A 12,615-nucleotide genomic window follows, 5' to 3' on the forward strand; every position below is an offset into this window, starting at 1 on the left:
AAAAGACAGAAGTAATAAATGCATAAAGTCCCAGGGCAGAAGGCTGTGCTTGCCCTGGAATAGCAGAAGGAATAATTTTTCAGTGAAGCAGCAATTTATTCCCACTTCAGACCATGTTCAGCCAGTCAGATTTATAGCTGCTGCTGATTTGCTAAAGCCCATGGCAGAAAACAGGAGAAAGAGATAAAAGTTAGTTGGGTTCCAAAACAGTCTCAACATTAGAGGCATGCTGCTTGGTCCTTGCTTTAAAGAGTTTGGTTTGTTCCATTCTTTAAGTGTTTTTTGAGTGTTCTTTTTCTAGCAAACAGATGAAGAAGCCACTCTGCTCCCAGGCAGAATCAGAGGGGGACAGACCAGGCTCCTGAACAGACTCATGGCTTCTGTGATTTGGCATCTCTTACACTCCAGCTGGCAGAGAACAAACACACCTTTAGCTGGTGGAAGTCTTACACAGTCAGTCTTACACCTCACACAAAATATAGAAGAAAGCACATTCATCCCGGACAGAAAATGCGATATTTCAGTGTCCTCCATTAATTTATCATTTAATATAAATGCTGACAGAAAAGCAGGTAAGACCTTGTAGACACTTTCATCTATTTACAAACCAAGTAGTGAATCACCATCTTTCTGCTCATTAAAGGATTTTTTTTTGTTGAATTTGCAGCTCAAAAGGAATCTTAGACACTATGCGGAAGATAGATGCAGCTGAGTCAGCTTTAGGAGGGAGAAAAAGTGAGGAAGAGGGAAAAAGAAATTGAATTTCAATGTTTGGCTTTTTCTATATAACCACCACACACACACAATAGGTCTTCCACTTCTTTGTTCTTAACAAGGAAGTAAAATTGCTGGCTATATAGTTCAAGAAAATAAAGGATATAAGGAAATAAAATACTTTCAGATCTCTGGATCCTCCTTCCTTTTGCCTCCTTCAATCCACTCTATCCCACTTCAGCACAGGATCTAGAAGGCTTGTATTTCAAGTTTTAAAAAAGTTGAAGGAGTAAAGACTCAGGAAGTTGGACATAGTGAACTCTTTCTCCTACTCATTTTGTCATCTCAGGTGTTTTTCCAGCAGGTAGTAAAGCATCTAACCTTCCAAGGAAAGACACCAATGCGTTATGTTCCTCTGAATGTCTCTCCCATGACCAGCCCTGTGTGCACAAGACTTCAAAATCCCCCCAAATTCACAAAAGAATTCAGCTTATGGAATTCTTCTCATACATTCTGCTTAATCTCTACCCCTATTTAAAGTGTTTTGATAGTTACAAACAATAAATATTCACAATTATCAACCCAGAATCAGCCATTTCCACAAAGGCTCTGTTTTTTTCTTTTTTGAGGTAAGGAAGAAAACAGCAGAAGAAGAAACAAGAAAAGAGCCAGTTCAAACAGAAAGAGAATTCACGACATTTTGTTTAGCATTGATTTATGAGAACAGCAGAGAGGGGATTTCACTTATTCAGGATGCTAAATAAATTCAAGAAATAGTTCATAACCTGACTCAACAAATCTCATGGTCTCCTTTATTACCTAGACTATCCTTTTTATTTTTTTTTTTTTTGTTGTTAAATATACCTCTGCAGGGCACAATCACATACAATCAATACGATTGGAAAATTACATGAGCTCTATCCCAAGCATATATGCACCAATGTTAAAAAGTTATTTTAAAAAAACAAAACAAACAAAAAATAAAATAAACTCCACCCAAAAAGGTGATAATGACTGCAGAATGTCTCGGGGAGACTTGTACAGAACTAACAAGATCAAAGAAATCTAGGCTTACAAAAAACAGGAAAAAAGTTATTTATAGAGAAACCCCACAACTGAAGTGGATGATTTTAAAGATGGGGTGGGAGCTTTCACACAGAAGATCCCACAGGGCTTCTTCCCTCCTCCCTTGCATGTCTTCCCTCACCTCTTCCTCCCCATAGCAACAAATACAATGGGGAAAGAGCTCAACACTATGCTACCAGATACAGAAAAATAGGGAAAAATAATCAGGCTGATTTGCTAACTGACTTGAAGGAAAGCTCCTCTTAGCATAGAGGCTGCTTACACAGCAAGCAGAGACCAATGTAATGGAACCAATGTAATGGGAACTCCTTAAAATTAGAAAAAAAAATACCCTAGAAGTAATTTGTGTTAGATTTGCCCATGGTAGAGCAGATTAAAAGAGGCTGTGAATTAAAGGTACCAGTTGTAACCTGTGAGCAGCTGTGATGTGAGCAGGTTTCTTCTGTCTCAGGTTGCTTTAGACATTTATAACATGCTGCTACAAATTTGCTTTTAAGAAAGCTCAAAATAAAGAGGTCAGGGCACATATCCAGTTGTGGGATCCATCCAATACACAACCTGGTTTGGATGCCAAAGACTTGTGAGTACTGTCTGCCACAGAGTTAATATATCCTTTTAACATGACAAAGATGCAAATAATTTCTTAAAACATCAAATATTCCACAAAAGTTTCTTTTCCTTCCAGATATATTTTCCACATATACACATCATGCGTAATTCCATCACCTCTAATGCTTTTTATTTCCAGAGACAGTGCAGCACTTGTTGTTTCCATCTTTCCCAATAGCATGTTTTTCAAACTGGAATTAATAATAGTGTTTTCCCCAAAACTCCCAGATCTTGGATTCAGCTGTTTGCTGGAACATGAAAACACCCAACCTGTGTATCCAGAGACACCTGTGTTACACCTAAACTTCCCCAAACACTGAACACATGGCAATTTGCACTAAGATCATACACAGACTCATTGGAATTACAAAGATTGTCTGGGAATGACCAGTTAATAATTTAGGTTACTGAGCTATAGGCAACCAATTCTGACCATTAGGGTCACAAATTTTAAGCTTCAAATGTTTGGGGTGTTTCTGATGCAAATCCACTTTCCCACACTCTTTAATTTGGGAAATTTCAGAAAGAGCTGCACCCTCTTTGCTTACCAATAGTGTTCAAAGTCCCCATGCCACTGGGAAATGAAATTATAAAGAAGTTCAATATAAAGTTTATCCCCCTTTCCTTGCTAATCATGGCTCTACCTGCATCACAAGAAGCTTCTTGGAGATTCAGACAACACCAAGCAGTTACAGTCTTTTTTCTACACAAGAATAAAGATTGTATGCTAACTGTATAGGGATAGTGAGCTGGGATAACATGTCCAAAATTGCTCATAATATTCTATAACTGGAACTAACTTAATCATAGCCTCCATCACCACCCTGACACTTAAAATAATGCAGCTGATGGAAGCTGAGTATGAAAAAGAGAATCCCCAACAAAGGTTTTGACATCTCAGATTATATTTGATCCAAGAACAACTGAATTTGTGCTACATAATCCATATGCTCATATACCATGAGTAACAACCACCCAACTGTTCTCACCAAGAATATACCTAAAAAGGTGGCTCAGAATATCTGCTTCACTTTCCTTGTAAATTCAAAGTTCACCCTTACTCAAACAAGGCAGGTAAGTAACTTGGTATGTAAATTACCATTTTAAGAACAACTTTTGGGTTTTTTTGTTTGGTCTTTTATTATTTTTTTTAGATCAGTACTACCAATATTAGGAGAGGGGAAGAGGAGATGTGTGTGTTTTGGAAAGTGAATTATGATGAAATCTGAATATGAAGCTAACATCATGCCCCACCCTCTTAGACTGTGTTCCTTCTATTCTAGGGCTACAAAAAAACTCTTGATACACAAACAGACAAGCACAAAATTTGCACACTTCTTTTGTTTTTTTTCCTCCCCTCCCCATTTCAGTACAGAGATGATGAGCTGGCACTCCTGCTGTTGAGCCTCCTGATTATTAGCACTGGGTTTCTTGGACCATGAAAGTGGGGTCTGCAATAGCCAGTCAACAAATGATACTTTATATTGGGGTTCTTCGGATAACTATCCTGTAATCTGCTTCACTATAGACCAGATTTAAAAGTGGAAATTACAATGGGAATGAGCCTTTATGTTGCTCTGACTTACACTTTACTCTCTGAACCTAAAAACCTTAGTAACAGTCTGCAAGAGTCTGTTAGATCAAGACAGGGAAATGCAAGCAGCTTTCTTCAATTATCAGTGAAAAGCCTCACCCCTAACCCTTTCTAATACAGCATTTGCCCCACCTTACTCATTTTGTGTTGTCAAGAGACAATATCATCATACAAGTTTGCTTCTTCCACAACTAATTTAATGTAATGCTACAGTCTGAAATGTCTTTTCAGTTCAAATGGGCTTAAAAATCAGTCATATTTGCAACACAAATTTATCTTTTACTGTAACTGAAGAAATTTTAAATCAGTATTCAAACACATAAAGACAAGGCTTCTTTGATTTATATAAAATTTCTATGTTCCTTCTCTCTCTCTAAATGAGCCATTCTGTCAGCTGAGAGATAGCATGAGAGACTGAAAACATCAGAATACCCCACATACTTCTCATTACATTAAAAACTGGATGACTGAATGGAATGATTTTCCACAATTCAACACACGGATAAGGCTTGACAATCATTAACTTTTGTAAATTGTTATTAGAATAATACAGTCAACTCACAAAACCCCACATAGATTTGACAATCAAAATGGCTACACCAGGAAACAGAAAAAGTGTAAAGCACAAGTCTTTGGCTCTCCTTTAAAAGAAAAAACAGCAGTTCATCATGTTTATACAGATCCCCCGTTTGCCTACCAGTAGGGGCAATATCACATTTGTGCATCACTGAGTAATAACACCATTAGAAAAGGCAACTTCATAGAAGTTATTGGCTAAGCGAATTCATTTGAATGCTCTGTTTTGAGGCAGCAAGCTGTCACCATTACACAATCAGGGAGGGTGGATGGGCAAGCCAGAGAAGGGGAAGAAGGAAAAGATGGACAAAAAGGAGAGAATAAGGCTGAGAAGAAACTGGACACAAAAACTTGAGGAGAAAGCGGATAACAGTGCTGCAAGTTTGAAAAGTGGTCTGAATTAAAAAAAAAATAAATAGTCCTACTCCAAGATGGAAGAGGATCCAATAATATTCTAGAGTGGCAGAAAAAAGTGTAAGCTATTTCTTTCAAGACAAGAGAAGTAGGTCACAGGAAAAAGAAAAGACATTGACAGAAGGAGGAGGAAAATAACACTACAGAATAAACAAACACCATTTCTATATTGACTGAATCACTGACATACTAAAGCTTAAACTAAGAGTTGAAGCTTCCTATTCTGGGGGGTTTGTCCATGCTGGGGCTGAAACCCAGCTATTTATGAGTGTTCAATGAGTCTCCTGCAGAAGAAAATGTAACCTGTTTACCAAATGATGCAGTAGTGCCTTAACACTGTTGTAATACTGTTTCTTCTTGCCCAAGAAGGGACTAAGCCAAGTTTCACTGAGGTGGACAGCACTCCCGTACAAGTGGGGCAGTGATAGGCTATAGAAATGAATGTTGCAGGATGCAGTAACAGTGGAAATTTTAATTTTACTATAGCCAGTGATTCTGTTCCATGTCCTCCCAGTTCTGCTAGCACACTTTTCCACAAAAAGGGAAGACTTCAGGTGCAGCTTCCAGAATGACTTAAAAGCATGCACTGTATTTTGCTGTTTGACTTTTTTCGCCAACTGAACTTGTGTAAAAATGAGAAAAAAGGACAAGAGGAAGAGAGGAAAAAAAAACAAGATAAAAATCAATACTTTTGGTGGATATTAAACGAACTATTTAACAAGCCAAACTATAATGCTGGGCAAACAGGGCATTCACCTGGACACACTGATCACAAGGACACTATGCACAAAGTACAGCACAGAGAGCTGGATAAAGGAGAAAAAAACCAACAATATGGTGTCCCTTCAAATCCATGGGCTTTGGGAACATTCACCACAGGCAGGACAGCAACGTAATAAATAGCCTGTGCTGCAGAATTCCTCTTGGGAGCAAAAGGGGAGAAAAAACTAACTCCTAAGCTGGAAAGGAAACTAGCTGGCACAAGTGATAAAAGGTATAAAGTTTCTTGCTCCTCCAGACTTTCTTACTAGTGTCAAAAACAAATGCCTAGATTCAAAGGTAACACAACCATCTTTGAAAATTTTATACCAAGGTTTACTGCAGTCTGACAAGGTACATTCTGGGCTTGTCCTCCTAGATTAGAATATTGCACTAATTATATTTCAACTAAAATGAGCTCCTTGTGTTAATAGGGACACAGCAGGAAGTACACTAATTAACAACAATGAGTATGCTGACCTGAAGGTGGTGCTCTGCATTTAAGGATGGGAGAACACAGCACAGCGCCTGTGTCAGCTGACTTGAGAGCAAGCTGCCAGGGAACAAATCGATCATTATCATGCCCAGAGAAGAGAAGGGAGGAAAAGACCTGACAGGCTCAAAACTGCATCAGCCAAGCTCTGCTCAGTTTCAAGAGGAGCAGTGGGAACACTAGGCCTCAAATAGGATATCTGGATTGGTGGGGGCAAGGTGTAGATGAAGCTGTTCTAGTGCAAAGAGGATTCTTTGCCAGAAGTTGAGGGGGTTGAAAAAAAGCAAGCTTCAAAACTACTACTATTGGCAATTAAAAGGCCAAAGTTCATCTAAAAGCAAAATAAACCTGTGTGAGGACATATGGAAAGTGTGGGGGTGTGTGGTGAAAAATGCCTTTATTTTTCATTCAGTGCTTCTACCTCCCAGACATTTGATCACAACAGCTGCGCTCATGCGAAAAGATTCTTAAAACATACCCAATATATATACAGATATAACTATGTATATATGTATATATATATTTATATATAAATTTTTATTTAAATAAAAAAGAAAGCTCGAATCCCAAGCCAATATGTGTATCAAATCCTTGACCAGCCAGGTCTGTAGGGCATAATCAAATTCAATGTGAAATAGTATATAAACGCGGTGCCTTGACTGGGCAAATTAAATAATTGCTACTCAAAAGAGTCTTCTGTTTGGACTCTCCTACTGGTAGGCAATAGTGGGACTGTATCCCCTCCCACCCCCCATTTTGTTTTATTTAACAGTATGATGAATGCAAAGCTTAGCCCAGGGTTGCTATGACCTCAGAAGGAGTTAAGGTTAAGGAAAAAAACAACTAAAAACCAAGAAAATTTTTAACTCTTGCTTTACCCAACCAAAGCAATGCAGTAATTTATTACATAACCAGTGCTTTCCAATTTAGTAGTCTAACACAGAAAGAAAAAAGACAAGAATAGGCCAAGAAGGTGCAGAGGGAGTAACACTTTAAAATCACTCTCCAGAGTTCTTCGTACACAGGATCTCACTTTAGTGCATGCCAAAAACATCAAAAAAAAAAAAAAAAAAAAAAAAAATGTGCAGCAAGAACAAATCTTTCATTTCTTCAACATCTAGAAAGGCTTATGGTTTCTCCAACTTATGCTTCCAAAGCATCTCCTTGGAGAAGCAGCACACTAGATCTTAACAAGCAAAATTTGCTTTCCAGTACTTCTGACTACTTCTGACAGATCCATGCTGTACCTTAGGTGGCCATTTTGATGTGACTTTTCCCCTGTGAAAAGGGAACCTAGGAAAGGATTCACTGCAGTGAAGTAGTGGCAGACCAGCTGCATACTGATTCTCAGGTGTCAAATTCTAATGCCAATTTTAAAATTAAACAAAAAATTTCCCTGTTTTTTCAAGTTTGCCACCACTGATGCACACAAATCAAAAATGTTGCTCTCCTTCAGTAAGTGGCCCTCACAACAACATTAGAATTGAATAACTGATTTACCACTAAACAAAAAACAGCTTATAGAGTAAATTATGTTTTTAATAATAATAAGAGTAACAAAGTAAAAAAAAAAAAAAAAAAAAAGGCAAGAGTTGCTGAGAAAGAGGCATACAGGTGAAAAGGCAGAGAGATCAGTAAGCCCCTCTCCATCAGCTTAATTGTATGGAATTCAGGAAAGTTTGTTTTAGAGAGAATGGTAATATCCCCAGCAAATGTTGGATGAAGGAACATGGCTCACTAACTCACCTGCAGTTAATATCCTTCCAGCAACTTCACAACATTATTTTCCCTCTGTTTCTTATTTCTAGAGATTCAGCCCTGGTCACAGCTGCACAACCTTCACTGTTTAGCTAAGCCTCTCTACCACAAGCCCCAGATAACCAGCTTCAGAAATACCCATGCTGCAGTAGATAAGTTTTCATTCTACTGACCTCTACAGTCCCAGTAGAAAATAAAAGGCCAGTAGCAATCTTCACATAAAGTATGTCTGACACTTATTTTGTTATCCTCCCTAATTAATTCCACATCGTATGCTGGGACACACACGAAGGACTGCACCTGCTGCATTGCAAGGATCCTCCCCATTGTAGTTCAGACTTAAATAATTTAAGCAAGAAGGCTCAAATAAGGGTTCAGTTCTTAGCCACAGTGTGAGGAATTCTTTTAAGAATGTGTTTGCTGCACATCTTTTGACACTGCAATTCACAGCTACTCTCCAACCCTCATTCCTTGTTTACCCTTAAACCATACAAGGAAGTGGCCAGGTTGTTTTAATCTGAGAAATTAAAGTGATAAGGAATTATGCACTGGGTATGTAATAATACCAAAATAAAAGAAAAAAACCTACTTCATTAAGATCATACAATTAATCAAACAGAGTATATATATAATATCTTTTTTTTTTTTTAAGCCCTGGGATCCAAGGCGTCCAAAGTTATTAAAATAAAGTTCATTCACAGAACAAAAACAAATTTAATTTGAATTGCTTGCAGATACTGCTAATTTTCATTTTTTTAATTAAAAAATGCGTTAATGTGAACTATGTGCAGGATTTGTTTCTAGTAGTTGTGTTTGTGCACATTGCCTCTGGACCTGCTGCGCTGCTACTGCTGTTGCTCCTGGGTTTCTACAATCACCCTTGGAAAAAAACACGATGGAAACTACCAAGACCCCAGCAAAAGAAGCTGTGGGGTTTGCTGGCCTCAATTCATGGAGCAGACGTGGGTGTAACTCCCACTCTCTGGGAGTCATGGCTGTCTCCTCCTCCCTCTGGGTCCTCTGACAGGCTGAGAGATGCTGTCTTGTTTGACAGGAGGCCAATGTTCTCTTGTGTCAAGGTTGATCCATTTGGAACATCACTGCTGAAAGAAAGATGAAGAAAAAGGGGGTGAAGGTAAAGTAATTAGATTTTTAATTTTAAGTAAAAGGACTTCAATATTTGTTGCTGCAATCAGTGAACAGTTGTGAACATATGTAAATTTGCAAAGATTTGACTCCTTTAATCAACAGGTTGTCTGTTATGCTGCAGGTACTTTCCTGAAAGAAAATTAAAATAAAGCTAATTGAAAACAAACACGACTAAATATTTTTAGGGTTCTAGATTACTTACATTTTGAGAAGCATTTCAGTATAAGCCACAAGTATCAGTCTGTACAATGCACTAAACTTGGTTTAGTGAACATCTGCAGCATTTGAACTTTTCTATTCAAAATGTTAGTCTGATGCTTGCAGCCCTCTGGAAAACGGTTATTTTATAGATTTCCAGTATTCCCAGACAACACCTTACTTCAATTGAATATCAAATGTGACTCTAAATCAATCCCAGCATCTACACAGATAAAAATTACTGCCTACAAATTGAAGTGAACTTTGTTTCAAAGTTGCATACCTTCCTAGACAACATCGACATGACAAACCTTAGTAGGACAGAGTAACTTTCCTCTAACATTTGGAACATTTCTTTGAAACTAAACCAGCAGATTTCTTTCACAGTTGTTGTTCATCTTGTGCTCCTCCCTACTAATCATCCAATGTTGATCATATGGACTTCTGGTCTTATAAACACTGCAAATTTTCTGTCAACTGTTTGCCTGCTCATTATCTGAAATGACCCTTAATTCATGCTCACACTATAAAAAGTTGATTTGTACAATCTTCTCCTAGTAGACACTTCCACATCAGAACCAATGTGAGGCAAGAGGTATTACTCATGTACCAGGGAGTGACCCTCATCAAGTCATACTGCTGTTATGTAAAGACAGGTTGAAAACTCTTGTTACCTGAAGGTGAGTGCGAGGTCCTCTGCTGGAACCTTGCTTTGCGGTTCTAATTGTCCATTTTCTGTTTGTTTCGTGGTGCCCAGTTTGTTTTTTATGTCCAGGGAAGACTGGCTCTCCTTTTAAAAAGGACAGAAAAAAAAAAAAATCTTTTAATACAACGTTAAAGAATTTGAGACTTCATCCTTTGGGACTGATGATGAAGGCCTGTAAATTGGGGTCATACAGTGTAACCCACAGAAGCCATGAGACAGGAAAACAGACTGGGTAAGATATGCTCATCCTCTCAGGACACAAGTCTTTCCCAAAAGGAAGGGATGATCTTGTAACAGCAAGCAAAGACCATAGACCATAGCAGCACACAAGACCTCTGAATGCTAGCCTGTACCTGCTGAAGATGTTAGAGCATTTATACAACTCATGGCACAGTGACCTTGGAGACAATAGTTTTCAACAAATTCCATACCACACCTAGTTTAAAATGGTGATCAAATAACAGGAGAGTATTTTACAGTAGCTAGAATTAAAATTCTTCACAAAGAAGAATCAATAAACTTCTCAGGAGGTTTTGAAGAATAAAGAGGGAGATGGATGCAGTCATCCAGCAGAGAGCTTTTTTGCCAGGCTGAAAGGGCTGCAGACAGCTACACAGCTCTCAACTCCACCTCTCCACCTCCCACTCCCACAGCACTCACCATGCTCAGCTCACGGGTTCTCTTCCCAATTTCCCTTTCCACCTGGTGTAGCTCCAAGCTCAGCTGTTCACTTGAGATCATCCCAGGCCACTTGGGAGGTGGGGGTGGGGGCTGTGGTTGGCCTGCCAGGGTAGACGCCTCCCTCTGCAACAGCAGCCTGTTACTAACAGCCTAAGTGCATAAAGCCAAGCACATACACAACTGAGCACACAACACACCAAGCACAGAAAGAGCTTTAGGCCATAACTCTAAAATATTGCTTATTTGCAAAACCAAGGCTCTCTGTCTTCACATTTAAGATGGTCCCGATCAAAATTACTTCTAATGAGTTTAACAATCTTTTTACATGCAGACAAGTCTTTTTACTTTCAAACATGCAGCATTAAATACTTTTCACAGTAATAAATTTGCAGATTTTCCCTATAGGCTTCATTTTGTGAAGGGAGTGATATGAGCCCAAACACTACTCTTTTTGTGAGCTACTTGTTTAACAAAACATTAACAGCAGATAGGGAAATCTATTGCTGTATTTTACAGGACTATAACTTAGTAATAATAATGGCTCTACTGCAGAATCTTATGTCATGTAAAATATCTTTAGAGATGTGGATATCCATATCTAGCTCACAGTGGCTCAGATTAGGAAGCACTGGGAAAGAGAGGGGGGTGTCATTCACAAGTTGCCAGTTACTATATTAGCCAAGTAAAAGTAGTAATCATGTCAGCCACTCAAAAAATCTGCTAATACTTGGTAATCAGTTCTGTCAGTGTATGCTCTAAACACACTACCTACTACTACACACAACCAAGCAGATGGCTGGTCTTCAAGTAGCAGTGCTCACTTATTTCAGCAGATGGCAAAATAATCTAGTTGAGTATGCTCTGACTCAATTAAGTGACTACTACAACCAATAAAGCCTCCTGGATTTCAAATATCTACTGGCAGATTTGAACATAAAATATAAACTAAAAGCTGTTTTTACTCAAAATAACTGAATAGTTCTTAAAATTCAAATTGTGGTAAAATCAAGGCTTAAGAGTCAACTGTGCAGGATTTTAACACTGACACAATCACAGTAACAATGAGCAGGAGAGCCAGGCCACTTTTGGGTTTTGCAATTTTCCAATACTCTATTATGGCAAAGGCAGACATGCAAGATATAAAACATTTCTCCTCTTATTCCCCAAAAAGAGCACAAGAACACAAGTTAGGTTTCAAGTAACTAACCAATGCATACTGTTAGTAACTGCTGATGTGACTTAAATTGTGAGCTCTTAGTGCAGAACTGCTATAACCCCACTCTTCAACATGTTGTTTTTAGGTAACCATAGTTTCAGCAGAAGGTGCTATCCACTACTTATAGCTTTTCCTTCTGGAAAATATATTAAAGAGATGCTGAAGTACCTAGAACAGTTTTCTGATAAATATTGATTTTTTTTCCTAAGAGGAAAAAAGCAAGCTTAGATGAAACAATTCTTTCATTATATGCCTTGATATTTCTCCTGTTTTTCACTAAATACAAATACTAGAGCTTATTAATTCTTTCAGAAATGCAGGCTCCTGTCTTTCCTAACATTGTGACTACATTTCTTCTAAGAAAGGAGATGCAAAATATTAAGCTTAAACTTTTCAAGTATCTTTAACATTTATTTTCTTGACTCTTGTGGCTTGTGCTATTTAGGAAGAAACAGGTGCAACACAAAGCCAAACATGAAACAGATGAACAGATGTACATAAAATCAGATGTTTTCAATGGTAGTTAAGCCAAGAAGAATAGCTATCTACACCTCAAGTTTGCCTCTGAGTCACCAGATAAACAGAGAGGGAGTAAGTGAGAGAGAAGGAAAGCAAACAAGAATGAGCACAGGGTGTAGATGTTGATTTGCACATCAAATGCA

At 38.2% G+C, this 12,615-nt stretch overlaps 1 protein-coding gene across 20 annotated transcripts in view; it reads right to left on the reverse strand.

The window, feature by feature from the left end:
- Window positions 1-1,525: 1,525 nt before the first annotated feature.
- The window catches only part of RC3H1 (ring finger and CCCH-type domains 1), a 65,441-nt gene continuing 54,351 nt past the window's right edge, over window positions 1,526-12,615 (reverse strand). For 9 of the 20 annotated variants that reach the window (XM_071751112.1, XM_071751104.1, XM_071751107.1 and 6 more), the window contains 3 exons: window positions 10,717-10,887; window positions 10,025-10,140; window positions 1,526-9,106 (listed from right to left, as the gene is read on the reverse strand). In XM_071751112.1, the coding sequence (XP_071607213.1) occupies window positions 8,953-9,106; window positions 10,025-10,140; window positions 10,717-10,887 (441 nt within the window). In that variant the 3' untranslated portion in view covers window positions 1,526-8,952. The remainder of the gene's footprint in view (window positions 9,107-10,024; window positions 10,141-10,716; window positions 10,888-12,615) is intronic. The other 11 variants (XM_071751119.1, XM_071751116.1, XM_071751120.1 and 8 more) reach the window with 4 other exon arrangements.

Source organism: Heliangelus exortis, chromosome 8 (assembly GCF_036169615.1).
Source record: "Heliangelus exortis chromosome 8, bHelExo1.hap1, whole genome shotgun sequence".
NCBI lineage: Eukaryota > Metazoa > Chordata > Aves > Apodiformes > Trochilidae > Heliangelus > Heliangelus exortis.